The following is a 21,689-nucleotide window of genomic DNA, read 5'->3' as shown; positions in this document are numbered from 1 at the left end:
AAAACAAATAAATAAATAAATAAAATCCACACAGACAAGAGCGGTAACTTTTTTATTATTATTTAAGCTTTCGTTCTATGGACTTGCAAGCTTCAGGAGAAGGCACTAGATAGAACTCTGTTTTCTCAAAGTTCTACACAACAGTATGTCTGACTTCAATCTTGGCTAAATGAACAATTATTTAAAATGAGACACTGAAGTAAGGAGGTCAGGTCTGGCAGGCACCATATTGGCCACATGGTAGATTGTAGGGTCTGGCATCTTGTCTTCATGCTCGGGGAAGAAAACCCCCTGCCCACACCCTGCCTCTCAGGTGATGGGTGTGCCCACATCCCTGGAGGCAGGAATGAGCACTTGGCTGATAGGTTACTGAATCTGTCAGTCCAGTGCCTGGGACTGGGAATTTCCTGTGAACCCACCCCCAGCGCCAACCCTAGTTAGGCCCAGACCAGCCTAGCTTCCAGGACACCATGCCACATGTGTCTCTATCTCCTGGCTCATCTCCAGTCTTCATAGCATTCCAATTCAGCTTTGGAGCTAAATTGGCTTGTTGTTATTGTTTTTGTTCTTTCTTTCCTCTGGCCTGTTCCCTAGCTGTATTGTATATTTGGGGGCTGCAGGACTTTGTAACAACGGGAGGCCTGCAGCCTGTTAACTATATAATAAAGACTCCAATATTCCATATTCCAAAATGTGGCTTCTTGGATGATTCATCTTACAAACAACATCATATCAAAGGTATCAACAGGTAACATACTATTATGACATTATGAGATTAAAAGGAAGGAGGTCCATGAGTAATTACAATAGTACAGCAGATATGACCTGGGTATATGGTCTCCCTTAGTTCCACAAATAGGTCATTAAGGAACCTAGACGTTCCCAAGCATTTTTATCAAAGGCCTGACATTGACCAAAAAATGAAGGCCTATGTTTTCCTTATTGTTTTGGATCCTCTATTTAGCATTTGACATATTAAGAGGAAATAACTTATTTCTTCTGCTTCAGCATTCCACACAGCAAGCTCGCATAACATAAACAGCATTTGGTTGACTTAAGAAAAACCAAAAAGATCTTAATGCCATATTAGTTAACTTTTAAAAATGAAAAACTGTTTCTTTAATACCAGTCTTTCTTATCTTCTGAACTACATCACCTCCATAAGAGGCAGCCCATTCTTCAAGGTGTTTATACATAATAAAGTACACCAGGCACTTAATACTTATGAATATAATAAATGCAAGTTTATATGGCATTTTAATCAAATTGAAAGCTTCCTACTGGGACCATACTAGGATCTTAAGGATTCTGAGTTTTGATTTTTCAGCTGAAATTCTTGATGATGTACCAATAATTCATTAACACAGAATATATTTGAGTAACTATTGTGCGCTGGGAGTGACACGTATGGTATACAAGCAGACCTCAAGGATTAATATTGCTCATGGATGTTAGTACTGAGTGCTGTATGAAGTATGAGTAATAGATCCACAGGGGATACTGTTTGGAAGTAAGATACTTGGGGCAACATTTCTGAACTGTCATGAAGAATTGACAAAATGAGTAGAAATTTAAAGGGCAAACAAGGAAGAGGAAAACCCTTTTTATTGGTGATAACCTTGCAAAGGCCTGCCTTCACTTTCTATTGCTGGGAAACAAGTTACCACAGACTTGCCTCATAGTTCTGTAGGTCAGAAATTGAGGCGTGGACAGAACATGAACAGGCGGTCAGGCATAAACAGACACAGGCAGCAGACCAAGTTCTAAGTCTAGAAAGAAAATCACAAAGGTTAAAATCAGATAAGCCATTTCTGACTGTAGACAGTACTCTGAGGGCAAAGCTTCCTGTTTAAATGAAAGGCTGTTATCGCTCACCTGGGAATGCCAAGAAACCTTTAGAAAAGCCAAGAGGTAAGATCTAGAATACAGTATATAGGTATTCACATAACAAAGGGGAAACTTCCACAATTTTTATCGTCAAAACAACAATAACTAGTAGTAAGTAGTAGTAGTAGTACTAGTAGTAGTATAACTGTATCACTTGTTAAAATGGTAGGGAAGATTTGAGCTTGTCTCAAGCTGTCCTGGACATCAAGACTAGGGTAATGGAGAGGGAGTCTGGCTCCACTCCAAATGGAACCAGGTGGGGTGTTGTTAAATCCCAAAGAAGGAGGTAAGTAGAGAGGCCACTGGATGGAAAGTTACTAAAAAGAAGGGAACTATGCTGAACTGACCTGACAGTATTCTTACTGAAGGCAAGCCAGGGTGCTAGATGGGGGTGGGGATGATGAAGAATTTGATCCCATCTGGAGAGTGATCCAGTGGGAGAGTTTTGGACTCTGTAGATTCAGAAATCTGAGCTTATGAAGAGTCAGGTCAGTTCAGCACAGTTCCCTTTTTTTAGTAATTTTCCATCGGATGGCCCCTCTACTTACCTCCTTGGGATTTAACAACACCCCACCTGGTTCCAACTGGAGTGGAGCCAGACTCTCTCCCCATTGCCCTAGTCCTAACATCCAGGACAAAAGCTTAAGCCACGCTCAAATCTTCCCTACCATTTTAACAAGTGCTACAATTATTTTTTCTTTTTAATGAGCAAAGTGGTCAACTAATGAGACTACAATTCCTTTTACTGCAGAGATGGGGAAGGTAAAACTTCACTTAATTAAGTTCCTGATCATCAAGTCAATTTCAAATGTAAGAACTCACCCTTAGCTCCCAGGCTGTACAAAAACAGGCAGAGCACTGCTTTGTTGACCCTTGTTCTTGAGAATGTACAGCTTGGAGGAAATAAAACTCTAAGAAACCCTCCAAGGAACTTCCCACATTGTAGCTTTGCAGTAACATAGGGAAATGCATTTGGTGTGGGAGACATAATGCAGGAATGCAAAATTAGCCTCACAGGAAAAAGCGTATTAGGAAGAAAAACTGTCCCATCTAGCCCTTTGTCCCTCTTATTTCCTTGAGCCTAGTTCCATTAAAAAAACAAAAATAGAATCCTGGAAATTGGCAGATCTGAAGTAACAGAAATGCACCAGGTGTATGACTCTAATCTCAGCTGCAGATTAGGCTCTTAAATTAAGTCTAAACTTGTCTCACTACCTGGGTGATAAAGTTTGGCCCAAAGTAGCATCTATATAATGAAGGTAAACAATAGTTTAATCTGAAAGTAAGCTGTAACCTCACATAAATTATACCACCTAACCAAACAACCTGAGTGTTGGCAAATTATACCATATTAGAAAAATGCCAGCTTCAGCCAATCAGGTTGTCTGCACATATCACTTCTCTGAGTATAAATACAAACTGCATACATGGTACAGTGGGGTACTCTGAACTAACTTCAGCTGTCAGTTCTAGAACCTTTCCTTATTAAAACTAACTCATCATTAAGTTTGGCAGGGAGCTGGTGGCTCATTCCCATAAACCTAGCTACTCAGGAGGCCAAGGTCTGAGATCTGAAAATCATGGTTTGAAGCCAGCCAGAGCAAGAAAATCTGTAAGACTCTCATCTCCAATTAAGAATCAAAAAAGGCAGAAGTGGAGTTCAAGTGGTAGTATGCTAACCTTGATCAGAAACGCTAAGGGTCAGTGTCCAGGTACTGAATTCAAGCCCCAGAACCACCACAAAATAAATAAGAAGACTACTATAGTTAGCATTTAACACAATGGTTTTTAAACTCATATGCAACCTGCAATATTACTTAAAGAACTCAATATTCATTGGATATTACCCAGTCCTCAAAAAGTACTAGTAAGTAAAGGTAGACCAACGAAGTAAGTAATATATGGTTCTGTTAGCTGGTGAAAAATGTCTACTGAGGAAAAAATAGCTAAGGCAGAGCCCTTTTTTTGTTTGTTTGTTTGACATAGGGCCTCCATTACTCTACTAAAGCCACCCCCTTAATTTGTTTATGCCCAACTCCAATCTTCTCACCTCTGCCTTAGAGTAGCTGGGACTATAGGTACTCTAGTATCTGTGGGATTACTGACATGTAAGCACTGCATCCAGCTTGTTTCATGAGATAGGGTCTAACTTGCTGTCCTGGCTGCTCTCAGACAGTGATCTTACTCCAACTCTCAAAAAGCCATGATTACAGGTGGAGACTTCCACAATTGACCTGAGATCATCTTAAAGAATAGTAAGTGAGGGGCTGGGAAGGTGGCTCAGTGGTAGAGCACTTGCCTTGCATGCATGAGGGCCTGGGTTTGATTCCTCAGCACCACATAAGCAAAAAGTAAAAAGCCGGAAGTGGTGCTGTGGCTCAAGTGGTAGAGCGCTAGCCTTGAGCTGAAGAGCTGAGGGACAGCGCCCAGGCCCAGAGTTCAGGCCCCACAACCGGATCCAAAAAAAAAAAGAAAAGAAAAGAAAAGAAAACTAAGTGACAATGCTCATTAAAAAGATGGCTTGCAGCATGGGCAGAAAAGTCCATGAGACTCTAATCTCCAATTAACCACCAGAAAACCAGAAGTGGCTCTGTGGCTTAAAGTGGTAGAGAACTAGCCTTGAGCAACAGAGCTCTGGGACAGCATCTAGACCCTGAGTTCAAGCCCCACAACTGACAAAAAAAAAGATGGGTTATTGTTCAATGATTTTTTATTGGTTGTAGTAGTGGGCCATATAAACAATTAGAAGAAAATAATAGCAAAAATGAGGAAATATAAGCATAGTCTCTCATCTGCAAGTGACTATTATAACACCTTTATAAAGCTGGTTCCTCACACTGCTACCACAGAAACAAATGTGGATTTTATAAACACAAAACAAGACTAACACAGATACTGTTGTTGCCAATTTTTTTCAGCTAATAACCTCTACTTTTTGCATATTTTTCTATGCATTCCAAATCATGTATTTCATCTCAGCTAATGTCTAATAGCCTCGGAGACCTTCCACAGACAGTGGAAGATGCTCTTCTATGTGCATCTAAGACCACTCCTACGCTTGGATTCTGGGTTTCACAATGTGTGATGTCACAGAGGAAAAAATAATGGCTGCTCTAAGTGATTCTCTGTGGAGCAGGGTATCAATTCCTGCACCTGGAATGCTTTGGCAGTAGAGGAACGACCTGGGACCTCTCCTGTCAGGATGAGCCCAGCAGCCTGAGAAACAGCCCTCAGAGAGATCTGTTGTGCACTTGAGAAACAGTACATCCTGTGATACAGAAAATGACAACATAAACCACACTTAATAAAAGCCCTTCAAACTGCTAAGCAGAAATTACCATCACATCAACTTGTTTTATGAGAGCACTAACTTTAATTTTAGGCGGTCAAAATGCTAATTCTGAATAAACCCTGCTTCACTTTTCCACTTAAAAATTACTTTCAGATATTTTTAACTCACCTAATATTAATCAAAGATTTTAAAAAACAAACAGTGAGTGCTGGTGGCTCATGTCTGTAATCTTAGCTGTGCAGGAGACTGAGATAGATCCACAAGACCAAAGTCTGAGGCCAGCTGAGGGAAAGGAAAAACAAAAAAGTCACTGAGATTCCATCTCTAAAATAACAGTGTGAAACAGGGTTGGGTATATGACTCAAGTGGTAGAGACTCAGCCAAGCAAGCAAACCAAACATCTGTAAAGCCCTCAGTTAAAATATACTAGTAGTAAAATTTCAGCTAATAAGGTAAAAAGGAATGATGAGATTGCAATGTATCAACTTACAAACACTAGTAATATATTGATTTTTGGCAGTACTAGGATTTAACTCAGGGCCTCACCTTTTCTGGGTAGGTGCTTTACCGTTTGATTCATACTTCAAACTCTTTTTTGCTTTTGATATTTTGGGGATAGCATAAATCATTTTTGCCAGACCTTAATTATTCTACCCACACCTCCCCTATATGTAGCATTACTGGGGTAACATAGTCACACTCAGCCTATTTTTTACTAAGCTTTTTTTAATTGTAAAATATTGTACAGAGGGTCATAAAAATACTGTACAGAGGGGTTACAGTTACTTGAGCAAGGTAATGAGTACATTTCTTATCAAGCATTGTTGCCTCCTCCTCTATTTTTCCCTACTATCCCTTCCTTCCCACCTCCACAACTACACTCACCCCCTTCATACACACACCCCGGCCTAAATTGTAAAGTTCGTTTTTCAACATAGAGTCTTGTACATCTCATTGTTACAGTGGGGCAACCTGTATCCCTATTTAAACATTTTGTTTTTTCCCTTCCCCTCCCCAAATTAGAGCAATATCAAATACAATGAAAACAGGTTATACCATGGGGGAGGAACATTCAAAACAAAAAAAATCACATGGTACATTATAAATACATTAGAAACAATAGCAAGAAAGAATAAACCACTTGTGTCCCTATCTTGGGGTTCATTTCACTTAACGTCATCTTATCTGGTCATATGTACATAGCTTTTGACCTTTTCTTCAGCCTATTTTTTTGAGATGCAGTCTTACTAATGTTTTGTACCTAGATCTTCCTGATTTCTGCCTCCCGAGTAGCTGGGATTATAGGCCTGCTCAAGCACTTACAGTACAGGACTATTTATTTACATACGAATATCAAAGACTGTTCAACACCATGCTTGAAATAAAAGATGTCATGCACCCCATTCATGGAAGCATATACATTATCTCCTTGTCAGAGTCACTCTGCAATATGAGAAGGGAAACCAGCGCCTCAGAATTTCCCTGTACATTTCTCACTGTGCACTTGTCCTTTGACCATGGCAACTTACAGGTTTTGAAGACAAGTTCCAAAGTCCAACTCCCTGAGCTCAAATCCTACTGTCGAGGAGCAATGACGATGGGTCACTTCCTGTAACTCACACTTACACACCTGCTTAACCCCTTCAGTAAAATTATCTGTCATTATTAGGCCTTATTTTCCAAGGGACATTTATCTGCCTTTTCTCATCAGAAAACTGCATCCTTCCAAAGATCCTTAGGCAGCTAGTCTGAAATACTGGGAAGCCTTCTAGGAAAACATACTTGAAGAGCATATTTTATAAAAGATAACTAAGAAATGAAATCAATACTGTGACAAGGATAGAGCTTGTTCCTCAAGATAGATCTAAATTAATTCCACCAGTAATTATGTATTTTGAGACCTCTGAAACTTTAGGTGGATGAACCCCTCTTAAAGAATGCAGATGTGTATAAAAGGTCACTATGGCACTGAGATGGCAAAGCCAAGAGAAGTAATCAATATAGATACTAATAGAGTCTTAGGCTTCCTGAGTCACTAGCAAATAATGGCAAGAATGCCATGGCTTCCCTATGGTGCCTGTGTTGGGTCCTTGAGTCTATTGTAGAAAAGATATGGAAGACAACTTCAGTACCAAATGCACTTTCCCAACACATGGCGGGACCTTGACCAGGAATTGACCTGCCTATAGGAGTGTGAGCTTGGTAGGGGAGCTCAGGAAACTGCAGGGAACCAAAGAGGCCCAATCTGGCATGAGAGGGCTCCCTGAGAAAGGTGTGGTAACACAGGCAAAGCAGAAAAGATAGAGGAAATGAATTCAAGAAGAGTTAACACCGGGATGCAAAACGTATGTGAAGCACTCTGAAAATGAGAGAAGAAAAGGTTATGTGTTGTGTGTGAGAATGTATGCATCATCAAGAATATGTTCACTCTATTTTAAAAAAATGTTTATGTTTCCTAAATTTATGGATAGCTTTCATGGGGTACGCAGAAATTCAGACAAGTAGACTAAGCTGTTCATTGAGCTGGGGTTTTTAAGAACAAAAATCTATATTCTTTTGGAAGAAGAAGGTACAGGCAAGTGCCAGGAGACAGCCAGGGTTCACTTGCTAAATGTGTGCTTCACGTGTTCAAGTCTTACAGACAGGAACTGAGGGACAAGACTGAAATCCAGTTAACACAATGAGAGCTCAAGGTTCCAAAATTGGGCTTAGCCCTAGGGAAGAAGGCAGGTCTCAGCTAGCAAGGAGAGGCAATTAGCACAGCCAGGAGTGGGAAGGAAAGGCAGGAAAAGCAAGCAAGTGGGCCAGACGCTAATCACCAGCAGCCCAACTCTCTCCCAGCCCTGGCCAGGAAGGCAGCCCTTACTGGCAGGCCCTTACCACCAGAGTGAAATGTAATGATGCATTGAATCTGCTCTAATGAAACTACTGGGGCTTCATTAATGTCGGTGGCTTAAAAAAAAAAAGAGCACAAAAAACGTCTGTAATCCTGTCAGGTTTGGTTTGGTGGGGTAAGTAAAGTTATAGAACTCTTGGCACTTAAAGAGCCTTTAAGAATATTCAAATTCAAAATTGCATTTAACTAGTCAGAAAAGGCCCAAGTTGCTGTGATTGCTTAAGGGGACTTTTCCAATTCCAATTTGGTAGCAAAGCCATCATGAGTCTTCCACATTCATCCTGTCTATCCTAGCTTTTGAATCTTCCTTTCAAGTTGGGCAGGAAATGACATAGTCTGAACTTTCCCTAACAGACTTCAAGATTACCAAGATTTGTTTCATTTTACAGGGCAAGTTAACAAAATGCAGTTATTATGTTTCCGCAACTTGCATCTGAACATGAAGGCTGTCTGACACAGGGTCATCACTCTTCTAGGATACAATGTTCAATCTCAAGAATGAAGATATGCAAAGATGGTTACTCTTGAGTAGTAACCAATAATAAAATACTATATTACAAATCTCAGGACTGCTGCTTCTGGTCATTTCCACACTGGCTAGATGATAATACACAGGAGACACTGAAATTCCTTCCTGCTGCAGTCATTCATTTAGACCTAATATGCACTAGGTGAAAATTCTCAGTTACTGGTTTTCCACCAGTCAGTCACCTGTATGGAAATATTTTCACAGAAATCAGTCTGTGATATCAATTGTTCTACAAAGACAAATACACCAGCTGTTAAAGAGAACATTTAAGTTGTCTGTGACATTTAAGCACATAACAGTTGTTAGAACTGCAGACCAGGAGTCACTGTCCTGGGCAAGAAGCCAGACCTTGCAAACCACCAACCATGTAACTTGAGAAGATCAATTTACCTATCCATGCTTCAGCTGGCATACCTGTTAAACATGGCCGGCACAAACCACAAAGAGCTTAGATGATGTATATAGAGCATTTAGCACAGTACCTTTCACACTGCAAATATCCAAACATTATCAAATCAGTTATGGGTGCTGAAGTTCTGAAGACCAAAGAGTTCTAGAGAAACCTCAAGGTTCTCATTGAATCAGTTGTAAGAGAAAGTCAAACTACCTACCACTAGAAAAAGGTTTTCATTCTTTCTTGATGATTAATTTTACATATAAACTTGACTGTGTTAAGGGATGCCCACATAGTTATCAATACATTACTTCTGCTGTGTTTGGGAAGGCATTGTCTAATCCTGTGGGGCCTGAATATAATAAGAGATAGACAAATTCTTCCCTGCTAGAGCTGGGATATCTTTTTCTGTACTAGGCCATCTATGGTCATAGCTCCCAGCCTTTAAGATCTAGACTGGAATCTTATTCTCAGATTCTCAAGCCCTGGACCAGATCACACAACCAGACTTCCTAGGTTCTTCACATTTTGCACACAAAGGGACTTCTCAGTCTACACAACCACATTAGCCAATTCCTTTCATAGATCTCTTCTATCCATCAATGTATCTACCTAGATCCTATTGGCTCATTTTCTCTACAGAACCCCAGTTTGCCTACATATAAAGCAATAAAACTAGGGTTACACTAAAACTAACTTCATCTGAAGGCTAAAGAGTTTTCTGATCATAAACTGTTTTGTTAAATGGCAACTCCTTTGTACAACTATTTAAAGGTGATTTTTTAAAAGAAAAAGTGTCTTGAAATCCCTCTCTTGGAATAGAGCAGGGAGGAAAGGGTCAGGATCTTTAGTTTTAGTTCATCCTCTTACAATATCCTAACTGAAAAATAAAGGTTTTTTTGGTTTGTTTGTTTGTTTTAAGTAACTGTGTCAGAATAAAATACAACTAGTAAGGCTGACGTCATGACAATTGAAGAGTAAGGAATAATCTAAGCAAGCCACAGTAGCTCACCTCATAGCTAGAAAGGGAACCAGATATTCACCAACTGCAGGTCCAGGATGGTCCCCACACTTTCCTCCCTAAATAACCCTGCTGCCAGCTCCTCTCACTCAAGAGGTACAAAGACTTAGGACAGAAGATTCTCCTCCTATTTCCTCCCTTATTCTTGCTATACACAGCAAAGACAAAACACTTCCAATTTAAAATGTTTTATAGGGCTGGGAAGGTGGTTCAGTGTTTGAGAGCTTGCCTTGCATGCATGAGGCCCTAGGTCGATTCCTCAGCACCACATAAGCAGAAAAAGCCGGAAGTGGCGCTGTGGCTCAAATGCTAGAGCGCTAGCCTTGAGCTGAAGAGCTGAGGGAGTGCCCAGACCCAGAGTTCAACCCCAACAACAACAACAACAACAATAATAATAATAATAATGCAAGTAGATCTACTCCAGTCCTACTTAAGGAGGACAATTGGGGAAGAATGGAGACTTTTTTCTTTAATAAGATTTACTGAGTGTTCACGGACTAGATGCTAGGGATACAGACAAATGTATATATTCTCATAAGACAGCAAAGGGGTGCAAATAAATAATTTCAAAAAAAGCACCAAAGTTGCTGCATGCAACAGTGCAAGTGGGTAAGGGGTGGTGTCCAGGAAAGATGAGCCAGCTGAGCAATATTCACTATGGTAGTGGAAAGACTCTGGAAGATTTTACACATGGCTTGTTTAAAATAAGCACACAAACAACAGACGGCTTAAAATTCAAGCACATAAAAACAAAAACCTACATGACTCTAACAGAAAGCATATCTGTCTTAAACACAGCCATGCAGATGAAGGCAGAGGTAGTCAATTTCTCTTCAGCTTTTCATGAGAAGACAGTCAGGAATAATTGCACAACTAAACAAAGAAGGCTTCTTTGAGTCTTATCTTGATTGGAAAGAAATCAATTTAATTAGCCTTAGATTCAAGAAGGCTTAACGAAAGAAAACTTTAACAACAGTGTTGAGAACCTGCATTATTAGTTACATCTCTAGGGCTGATCAAAGTTTCCTTCCATTAAAGTCTCAAAGGGTTTAGTCAATACCACCTACAAGCCATCTTCTCTCCCATTCACCATGCGAGGTAAGCACAGGCCATATGCCCTTCTAGTCTCTAACATCTACTGTTCATCCCCCACACTTGATATTATATCTACCATGAGCACATCATTGCATGGATCAAGGGAGAAGTCTCTGGCACCAAGTAGAAGAGATGAGGCCCAGATGAAGCCAGTCACAATGCAACCGTACAGAGTCTAACTGAGAAATGCCTTCGCATTGAGGCATGAGTTCATTCCCATTTGTCAATCACACCATGTACACTATGTCCCCCAAGTTTGGGGCGGGGTGGGAGCTGGGGAGTCTGAGTAACCCAGGGATCCTTTCCTTATTTGCACTTGTGGAAAGACATCTTAGGCTGCAGGTGGGGAAGAGCCCTTTCACACACAAAGCCACCAGTTCTGCCAATGGATTTTTGTCTTTCCATGCTGGCACTCTCATTAGGCAGAATCACCATGGTTTAATAAAAACTCAAAACAGACAGTGGCAGTGATGGGCAATTTGGTCTACGTTTTTGTATATTGGAACACATAATTCTTTAGACCTGTCTTCTCCCCTCTCCTCATGGTGGTCACCTGGAAAGAAATGAAGAGATGGTAGATATACACGACTCAAATAGTATGAAATTTAAACTGAGGAAGGTAAAATATGATGGGGAAGATAAAGGTCGAAAGATGTTGAAATTTTTATTTCATTTAAACTAAGGACTAAGAGGGTCAGTATCTGAATTTAAAATGCTGGTTCTCAGGTTCTCAGCCTGGCACACAAGTTCTGTGTTCTGAAATCTCTCCAACATACCTGTCAATCATAAAATCTCCAATACAACTAGGTAGGCCTCACTCCAGTCTGCTTCAGACCCAACCAAAAGGAAGCAAGAAAATAATGAAATAAATGTAACATGATGACCTGTTTTCTTAGAAACATCAGCTGTCAACTGGAAAATAAAAAACATCGAAACTAAAAATGTTTGTAAGTGAACATAAATAAATGATTCTTCTATAGATACATTGAATTATCTTCAACCTCACTTATCATCAGACTACAAACTAAAAGAAGCTTCTTTCGATTATCAGACTAGAAAGAGTGATACATTTTTCCAGAGATGGTACATTCATGGGGTGATTGGGTCTCTCAATAAGGCTAAGAAATTAATCTCTAATTTTAAATCTCAAGAAAGGATTAAGTAGACAGGACAGGGCCTATACCTATATCTGATTTGTTACCTGCTTCTCCTCACCTTCAAATACTGTTGGACAAATGCTTGAGACTGTTTGAACAATCCACATCTCTAACATTCACTATTCTTACCCCACACTTGACATCACTGCTCAACTTGACAAGTCTCTTTTGCCTACAAACAAGGCTGCATCTTCACCTCTATGTTTTCTTCCCTAAAAACCTCTTAATGTCATCAGTCTCAACCCCTCCCTCCCAAAGAGGCAGCTTTCCTCAATTTGTTCCTCTCCTATTTCCATCTAGTTTTGCTGTAACAGATGACAGCTGGAAAGTACAATGAACCCTTTAGGTCACTGCATGACTGTACAATGCATTCTCAGTCTAGGTGACATCAGAATCCACCAGGAGCCCCATCCCTCAGAACACAAGCATGCCTTTGAGTTTTAATATTCCCTGGAGATTCAAATGACATTCGCTAACTAACAGTAAACTCACCAGCCAGGTTACAGGGAAACTAGGATTGGCGTGGATACAGGCCTGGGCCGGGCCTCAAGCATCCTTTGTCATTTCATTGTACCATGCCACAGAGCTCCACCAATACCTGTGTGTGCCCTGTTATCATATGAACACCTTGAAAAAGACCTGCGTAAACAATGAAGTAACTGTGTGCTGCAGCTCTGCCCAACTCAAGGCTGGAAAAAAGTTGTGTGCCCAGGAGACAGCAGAAACAGAAAAAGCAATGAGCACCACAGAAAGAAAGGATCTACATCATTCAGTTCTTAGAGCAAGATCATTCCTAAAGCAGTCCAGGAAAAAAAAAAAACATTCCCATTTTAGAAACGCTCACTGTTCATTAAAGTTTCGAAAACTCCACAAGCAGTCTCCAGCTATTCTCTGCTAGCTTAGCAGTGTGACACTGGAGGGGAGATAGAGGTTTAAAATCTTATCACAGAAAACTAGTCTGGCTGATCATATCTAACCAAAAAGATACACAACAGATACTATATACCTAAGCAGGCAAGAGGCAGGAGCTCCAGAACTGCATGCAAGATTAGGTCGATCAGGCCAAAATAGTCGTTTAATGCCTAAGGAGTCCCCTAAATCCACCCAAACTACCCCAAGCAGAGCAGGGCTGAGAACCTGTTTGCCAAAAGAATGCAATTAATTTAAAAACTCTTAGGTACTAATTATCTAGAATACCACTGAAGAAGTAAATTCCAGCATTTGGAAGATACAGACTCAAATCGGGGCTTGTACTTTGCACACAAGATCAGGAGGTCTGGGGATGAAAGAAAGAGCAAGAAGGTTCTGGATTCTTTTTATTTCAACCCCTTAAACTTTGCACGTGCCCTCTAGGCCCTGAACAGACTTCGCTGAGTAAAATACTCAAAAGCAAAGCCTATTCTCAGTACTTGGCTTGCTACTAAAAGGGCTCTCTGGGATCTTTCTCCATCCCAGCCCACCCTCTGTAGAAAGGAATTCCCTCACAGGATATGCAGAACTGATGAAAAGTTTAGTCAAAAAGGAATAACCTAACCATACAAGGAACTGCTCCTTTTTTAAAGCTCTCTTTCTGGCTGAAGCTATGTCTAGTTGAACACATAGGCAAGCTAAACCACTCATAAAACACTAAAATGATTTTGAGTTATAAGAATGACATAAACTTGGGCAACAATTGAAAACTTAAGAAGCAAGTTTGTATCTGCAGCTCCTTAATCTTTGTGGAAACTACTAAGACTTAAAAAATAATAATAATAATTGGGTTTCAAGCTACTGTGTTCACTTTCTGAACTACTTTCAGGAATTTCTGCTTCTGTCTTTTCTTTTAAAATAAAAACAAAAAAAATCATCTTTCCAGGCTTCAGGGATCAGAAGCTGGAATGGCATAAGGACAGAGCTCTCTAACCATTCTTGTATTTGTGTGTGGACTTGGCAGGAGGCCAAACCCACCACCTTCTCTGCGAAACTCCTCGTCTACAGGACTCCAAGCAGGCAAGAAGCAACAGGATCCAGACATGGCTGGGTCATGCAACATTTTGTTGTCATATCAGAAAAACTTCAGACATAAACTCAAGAACCAAATGCCTGAGTTGGCAACAAATTCCTTAATATTTCTAAGCAATATTCCTAGTAGGAATTTAAGCGACTTTAAAGGAAATAAGCAAAAACTCTTCTTTGTTAGAATACCTGAATACCTATCTCTCTTCATCCGCCCCCACTTTCTCTAATTTTTAACAGTCCCCTTTTCATATAATTGTTAGCAATAAAAAAAAAAAAAAAAAGAAAAACCCACCCATACTGCAGGTGCTGTGCTGAGCTTGGTCTGAGTCCTTTTCCCTCAAGAGTTATGTGCATTGTGAGAGGAACACTGGAGTCATGAAGAGACTCAAGAGGTATAGGGATGTAGCTCAGTGCTAGAGCACATCCTTATTAACATGGGATAGGGGGAGGAGATGTGACACCAAGCCCAGAGATTAATACCTGCCGCTGACAGCTACCCAGTTCAAAAAGGACAGCGATTAAGGCCTCTGTAATCACTGAGCTGGCTTGTGAAGGATCTAGAATTTATCACTCCACAGATTCCAAAGGAAGGATGACAGGAACCCACATACAAACTCCCTCAATGAGAGGTAGGGCAGGGCCAAGAATCAAATATCTGAGTTCAACCCTTGCAAGAAAGCATCAGATCCTCTTATTTGACTCCTGAACCCCTTCCTCTCAACACAGGCCTACCAGGTTAGCACTGTCTCAACAGCTGATCATAAAAACAAAAACAAAAACAAACAAAGAAATCCTGTGGCAAATATTGGGAAATCAGGTTATATGAAATGTAAGAGCTTGAAGTCAGAGATAACGACCTTTTTCTTTTTCTTTTGGGCCCAGTGGCTCCCTAGGTAGTATGTTCAGGCCACAGCAGGTTTCAGGTCTAATCCCTGGCCTCCTTTCCCCTGGGTATACTCATCTGGCAAAGAACTGACATGCTACACAAGCAGTTGCATCTCCAGGCAGAATGCTGCTGGAATGAGGCAGTGTGGGCCATCTGCCATTGAACTTGGATCTGATCGTCTCACCACCAATTCCACTGGGCAGTTCACTTTCCCAAAGGGTCTTTCCACACCTCTTCCCACCTTGCTCCTCCTACCCCTACCCGGGTGTCTTGGAACAGAAGGCAGTGGGGCAGGAGCTGCTTCTCCCTCGAGTTCCACTTCTCTCTTATCACCGTAAAGAGGAAACACCCTTGTTGCTATCAAAAGCTTCCACCTGTCTCTGGCTCCAAAGCGACTCTCTTACCATGATCATGTCTCACTCCCTTAAGAGACACACCAATCCTATTCCCAAAATGCCCAGAAAACTCAAACTTCCCCTCAATCCTATCTCCCCAACGGCCTGGTATATGTGCCTTTTCATTATCCTCAACCAGTGAAAGCCCCAATTCCTGAATATTTTCAGAGCCCTGCCCCTGTTTTTCTTTTTTCTTTTCCAGCCTTAGTTACTTTCTCAAGTAGGATTGGTAAGAAGGGGTTGGTGGGTGGTGGGACAGGTGTTTAGATTGTCAGCTGCCTTTTACTGAAACTTCCCACATGGCTAACCCTAAGGTTTTAGGCCCAAGATGGCTCTACCAGTGCAGCCACTCCTATCTGGAAACATTATTGGATAACAAAGATCCCCCTCTGCTTCCCCATCCTCCGCGATGCCCCTGCTGAGTCTCCTTTCAGCAATTCTCAATGCTCCCATGTGGTTCTGCCTTGCTCCTCTTCTTCTTCCCCAAGGTTCCAATCCAACAAGCCTCTGAGAGACCCTATGCAGGCCTACCTATGTCCCCTAGGTAGCCCTCCCATCAGTGGCCCAATACAGTCCCTCCAGTCCAACTGGGCAATTCTTCCCCTTACCCAGCAGGCCTTTTACCCTCCAGTCCAAACTCCCCCTTCCTACAGGCTGCACTCTGTTCTTCACTCCTCAAGGAAAAGAAAAACTCTCCCACTGACAGTCCCACAGACTTCTACCTCATTCATCATATTTACTACTTACAGATATCCTTTAACTGCACCCTCAGAGTTCGCTTCCTACAGTACAAATCATCTCCACAAATGTCCATATTTCTGAACAACTCACACATTTCTTTTTTGTTCTTTTTTTCTTTCTTTTTTTTTTTTTTTTTTTTTGCTGCTCCTGGGGCCTGAACTCTGGGGCCTGGGCATTGTCCCTCAGCTCAAGGCGAGTGTTCTATCACTTGAGCCACAGCGCCGCTTCTGTTTTTTCTGTTTATGTGGTGCTGAGGAATCGAACCCAGAGCCTCATGCATGCAAGGCAAGCACTCTGCCACTGAGCCACCTTCCCAGCCCCAACTCACACATTTCTTATGCCTGGTACTGGTCTATACCAGCAAAGTCCAAATAATTAACAGTTCTTTCACAGCAAACAAATTTAACTGTTTATAAATAAAAACATTAATTCATGAACTGTTCTGTCAAATCATCTGAGAAAAACGGAGACTTCATCCTTATATTTCTTAACAAACTGGAAGTAATTTGAAAATTATTATTTTGTCTAGAATCACCAGAAAACAACTGCAGGAAAGTACACATAGGAAACCCACATAGGAAAGTACACTTTCTATTAATGAAGTTGCAGGCAATGTTGCATATAAAACAGGCATAGTAAATAATTTATCTTTCTGCAGAAATGATTAATTGCAGGTATATCTTCGTTTAATTTGCATGCAAAAATGAGAGTTGCTATCTAACCCTTGAAAAAAGTATACATGAGAGCCTGAGAAAACAGATTCAAGAATTTCTGCTTCTGGTACACACAGTTACAGAAATGAGCTAACACAGCTGAATAGAAATAGAATAGCCAAATAGAAATTTATCCTTTCTTTGCATCTTCCCAATCTCACCAACTGATTGTCTCCCTGCACTACATGAAAACTCACAGAAAACCCTTAGCCACACCTAAAACCATTAAAAACTCATAACAGAAGCTGGGCACGGGTTTCATGACTGTAATCCTAGCTACTCAGGAGGCTGAGATCTGAGGATGGAGGTTCAAAGTCAGTTCAGACAGGTTAAGTCCATGAAACTCTTATCTCCAATTAACCAGCAACAAATCTAGAAGTGGAGGTATAGTACAAGTGGAATAGGGCCAGCCCTGAGTGAAAAAGTTAGTCATGAATTCAAGCCCCAGTGCCAACACAACCACACGCACACGCGCACACGCGCACACACACGCGCGCACACACACACACACACACACACACACACACACACACACACACACACACACACACACACTCCAATCAAGGAGCCTGCCCTCTCTTCTCTGTCCACATGGACCCTTGCTCTGGATATTCTAAAAAGACCACTTCAAAGCATCCCATCTGAACACTGGTCTCTGCAAGCCTGGGCATGCTGAATCCCCCACTCCAACTCCTCCCATTCCTTTCCTTGTCCCTTTTCTGTTTTCTTTATTGCTATCTTTCATTCCTTAGGGTTAGCTCAGGGTATTCAGCTCATCAACTACACCAACTATGCTCCCAAGTCCTTGGTTGTCCTCTTGGTTCTTTTTGCTATATGTACATCCTATATTTGTAATTTCTCCTCCCAAATACCTGCAATTTCCTGGAGATCATGAAGACTGCTTATGCAGGGTCAAACTCAGGGAGTTGTGCATGTTAGGGGAGTACTCTACCATTGTACTACATCCCTAGCCTTGAATCATAATTTTATTTCTATCCTGTAGTGAATTATAGTATCCCCCCCACACACAAAGAAATATATACAAATATATGTATATATATATATATAATATAAATATATGTAAACATGTATGTATATATAATATACATATATTATATATGTATACACACACATATCCCCAAGTCCTAATTGCCAGTCTCTTCTTTACTTTTTGCAAATAGGACCTTGTGGTGAACTCTAAATTCAATGACTGGTATCATGAGAGAAGAGATGACTTGAGCCACAAAGACACTCAAGGAAGGCAGCCAGGTACAGATAGCTCAGGCTTATAATCCCAGGTACAGATAGCTCATGCTTATAATCCTAACTATTGAGGAGGCTGAGATACGAGGATGACAGTTTAAACATAGCCTGACCAAACAAATCCAAGAGACTCTGTGTGTGTGCATGCACTGAGGATCTGAACTCAGGGCCAGGGTGCTGTTCCTTAGCTTTGTAACCTACTGCTCCCACTTCTGGCTTTTTGCATTTAATTGGAGCTAAGCATGTCTTGACATTCCATTCCTGCCTGGGCTGGCTTCAAACCAGGATCTCAGCCTCCTGAGTAATTAGGATTACAGGAGGGTAGCTAACATTACAGGCAAGTAGTTTACTATTATAGGCATGAGTCACTGGTAGCCAACTTCTAAGAGACTCTTATCTCCAACCAACCATCAAAAAGCTAGAGGCAGAAGTGTGTCTTAAATGGTAGAACACCAAATGCAGAGTGGAGTCATACTATCACAAACCTAATAATGGAAAATCAGAAGCTGAAGGAAGAAGCTTGGTACAGCTGACATCTTGATTCTAAACTCTGGACTCCATCATGTAGAAGAATAAATCTGTTCCTGCAACTCAGCAAGATTGTGGTTATGAAGAGCAGTCCTATACAACAAGACAAGTCCTACACAACAAGTCCAATCTTCAACATGAGACCTATTCCAAGGAGCCACTCAGCTAAAAACAAGTTCAATTAAGTATTAGGATAGCAGGGAAAAAGAGGGGAAAGTATGAGAACTGAAGAGAAAGAATCTAACAGAAGGTCCCAGGCACAAAATAACTAGAGGAAACTGGACCTACCATTGGTTCATACTGAGCTGGATTCCTCATACAGTAAAAATGCCTCCACCAGGCCAGAATGATCAGGAATGAACTTCCATCTAACTTAACAGATTTCATGTATCTCTTAATAAACTATCTCCTTTCATTAAATGAATTTTATTCATCTTATTTTCATCCAAAAAACTCTCAGATTTAAGAAAAAGGATTTAAATGACATGTCAAAGGAAATTATATCTTAGCTCACAAAAAACTTAGGACAATCGTTCAATTGATAATAGGCTAAGATGTGATTTCCTACATAGCATACATAGATAGGTAGATAGTATTTTTTTTTCCTGCAAAGCAAAATCAACAACTTACAATTAGTTAATCAAAAGCAGCTGGAATTGTTGACATTTCCCAAAAAACTGGACCTTAACAGGAATCAATGTAGTGCACTCTGTGCTTGACCCAGAACCTAAAATGTTTACAAAGTCACTGCAAGATGACTAATTTTTGCAGACTTCCAAGGAACAACTGGGTCGTTTTTTTTTTCTTCACTAAACTCATACTGTAATTAAAAGTCCCATACCCAAAGTTTCCACTTCAAAGCAACTGTGCAAGAAAGAACTATAACATGCTGGTTGGTCACTGAGTCAAACAAAATAAAAAAACGAGTCATCCTCAAGCCACCATAAACAGACAGACCCATCACTCATGCGCAATTTTCCAGGGTAAAAGCTTTCCTAATTTAAGAAATGGAAATGAAGAGTAAACAAAGGTGTTGGATTTATAACTTTCGTCTATATATCCTCTGCTGAATTTGTATTCCAAGCCTCATTTTTGAGTTGTTCCATAAATCACGCAGCGCCCTGACTTCAGGGTTTCCCAGTGGTAGCCTTGATTCTTTTTTAGGAAACCAACCAAAACAACGTCAGAGAAACAAGGAGCCTGGGGACTCATATTTCAGTCTGACAAAATATCCATTAGAAACACTTAAAGACTTTTCCAAACCAATTCATCGTTCAGGAAAAAAAAATTTAAAAACAAATCTAGTCACCAGGGCCAAAATGTTCAGCTAGAGTTGGCAGAATAGCGCCTGCAAAAAGAAAAATAGAATAAAGGCTAGACTCTGAGCCCTAAGCACGGTGAATGACCAAAACAAACAACAAACAGCAGCAACCAAAACTTTCCTTCCAGGGGGAAAGTCAGTCTGAAAAGCAAGAGTCTCCTGGAGTTAGAAAAGTTCAGTTCTTGAACTTCTTGGCTTTTCCACGCGAGCAGCTGGGAACGAGGGCCCGGAAGCCGGGTGCACCACTTTCCTCGCCTGTTCCTCCCCTCTTTTCCACACAGCTCCATCTGGTGAAAAGTGTACTGTGTAGGTGTCCTGACACTGAGATCACAAACGAGGGGGGGGGGAGAATCCCGGGGGTGGGGATCCCATATCTGGGGGGTAAGGGGGGGACGTCCACACAGTCCTGCGAAAAGCGATCTAGACACAACTTGGTTGACAAAGAAGCCGGAGGCGGCCCGGGGCCGGGCCGGGCCGGGGGGGGGGGGGGCGGGGGCGGGGGGGGCCGGGGCCGGGGCGGGGGGGGGGAGCCGGGGCCGGGCCGGGGGCGGTCCTGAGGGCCCCGGCGTCCGCCCGCGGCGCCAGTCCGATGAATGGGCTTTAACTCGGCCCCGAGCGAGCGTGTGTACTCGCATCCTCACGTGGCCCGGCGCAGACACACCAGCGCCGCGCCGGGGAACCCGAAAACTTAACTTTGCAAAACTAGCGAAGCCGGGGGGAGGCTCGTCGGGCCACCCCGCCCCCCCACCCCGAGAACCCTGCGTACCCCCTTCCATCCCACCCCAACCCCGGCCCGCAGCTCCAGCCACACAAAGGCTCGAGGGTGCCTGGCCGCCGCGGCAAACGGGAAAGGGGGTGGGGAGGAGCGCGCGCCCCGCGGCTACTCACAGCGTGACCGTGCGGTTGGGCAGCGTGTCCGGGGGCAGGACCTGCGCGAGCTCCAGGCTGCTGCACACCACCTTCCCCTCGACGGCGCCCGCCGCCCGGCCGCCGCCGCGGGGCCGCCCGTCCTGCTTGCAGCCCGGGGGCAGCGCCGCGACGCCCCCGCCGCCCGCTCCCAGCACGGCGAGCAGCGCGAGCGGCAGCAGCAGGCGCTGCGCGCGGCCCCGGGGCGGCTCCATGCTGCGGGCCAGGCCTGCGGGGCCCGAGCGCTGGGCGGGCGGGCGGGCGGACAGACGGACGGGCGGACGGCACACTGGCCTAGCGGGCGGCTCCGGAGCGCGGGCGGGCGAGGGCGCCGGGCGAACCCCGCGGGGCGCGGAGCCTCATGGCAGCCGGAGGACGGGCCTTCCTCGGCGCCGACATGCTTCTTTGTCCGCTCGGCCTCTCGCTGGAGCCTCGGGGTCACGGCCGCTGGGTCCCCAGAGCCGCTGCACAGTCCAGCGGGAGCGCCGCCTTCTCCTCCCCGGGCCCCGCCCGGCCCGGCTCTGCTCGACCCCGCCTCGCCCGTCGCGCTCCGCCCCCCCAGTCCAGGCCACGCCTCTAGCAGAGACCCCGCCCCCATCTGGCCCCCCAGCCCACAAGCTCCGCCCAATCCGGGCCGGCCACGCCCCCAACGCCGCGACCCAGCCCC

General features: G+C 42.9%; 1 protein-coding gene and 1 long non-coding RNA gene across 2 annotated transcripts in view; one reads left to right on the top strand and one right to left on the bottom strand.

Annotated features, from left to right (window-relative positions):
• The window catches only part of LOC138821024 (uncharacterized), a 35,997-nt gene extending 27,448 nt beyond the window's left edge, over positions 1-8,549 (top strand). Inside the window, exon 3 of the long non-coding RNA XR_011370032.1 lies at positions 8,465-8,549. This is a non-coding gene — a long non-coding RNA (uncharacterized lncRNA). The remainder of the gene's footprint in view (positions 1-8,464) is intronic.
• Positions 1-21,453, bottom strand: part of Adgra3 (adhesion G protein-coupled receptor A3) — a 105,497-nt gene extending 84,044 nt beyond the window's left edge. The window contains exon 1 of the mRNA XM_070013084.1: positions 21,005-21,453. Coding sequence (XP_069869185.1) covers positions 21,005-21,237 — 233 coding nt within the window. The 5' untranslated portion in view covers positions 21,238-21,453. The remainder of the gene's footprint in view (positions 1-21,004) is intronic.
• Positions 21,454-21,689: the final 236 nt, after the last annotated feature.

Source organism: Dipodomys merriami, unplaced genomic scaffold, assembly GCF_024711535.1.
Source record: "Dipodomys merriami isolate MVZ:Mamm:240054 unplaced genomic scaffold, mDipMer1.0.p SCAF_9, whole genome shotgun sequence".
NCBI classification, from domain to species: domain Eukaryota; kingdom Metazoa; phylum Chordata; class Mammalia; order Rodentia; family Heteromyidae; genus Dipodomys; species Dipodomys merriami.
The sequence above is the reverse complement of the archived record's forward strand: the minus strand, read 5'-3'. Positions and strand labels throughout refer to the sequence as shown.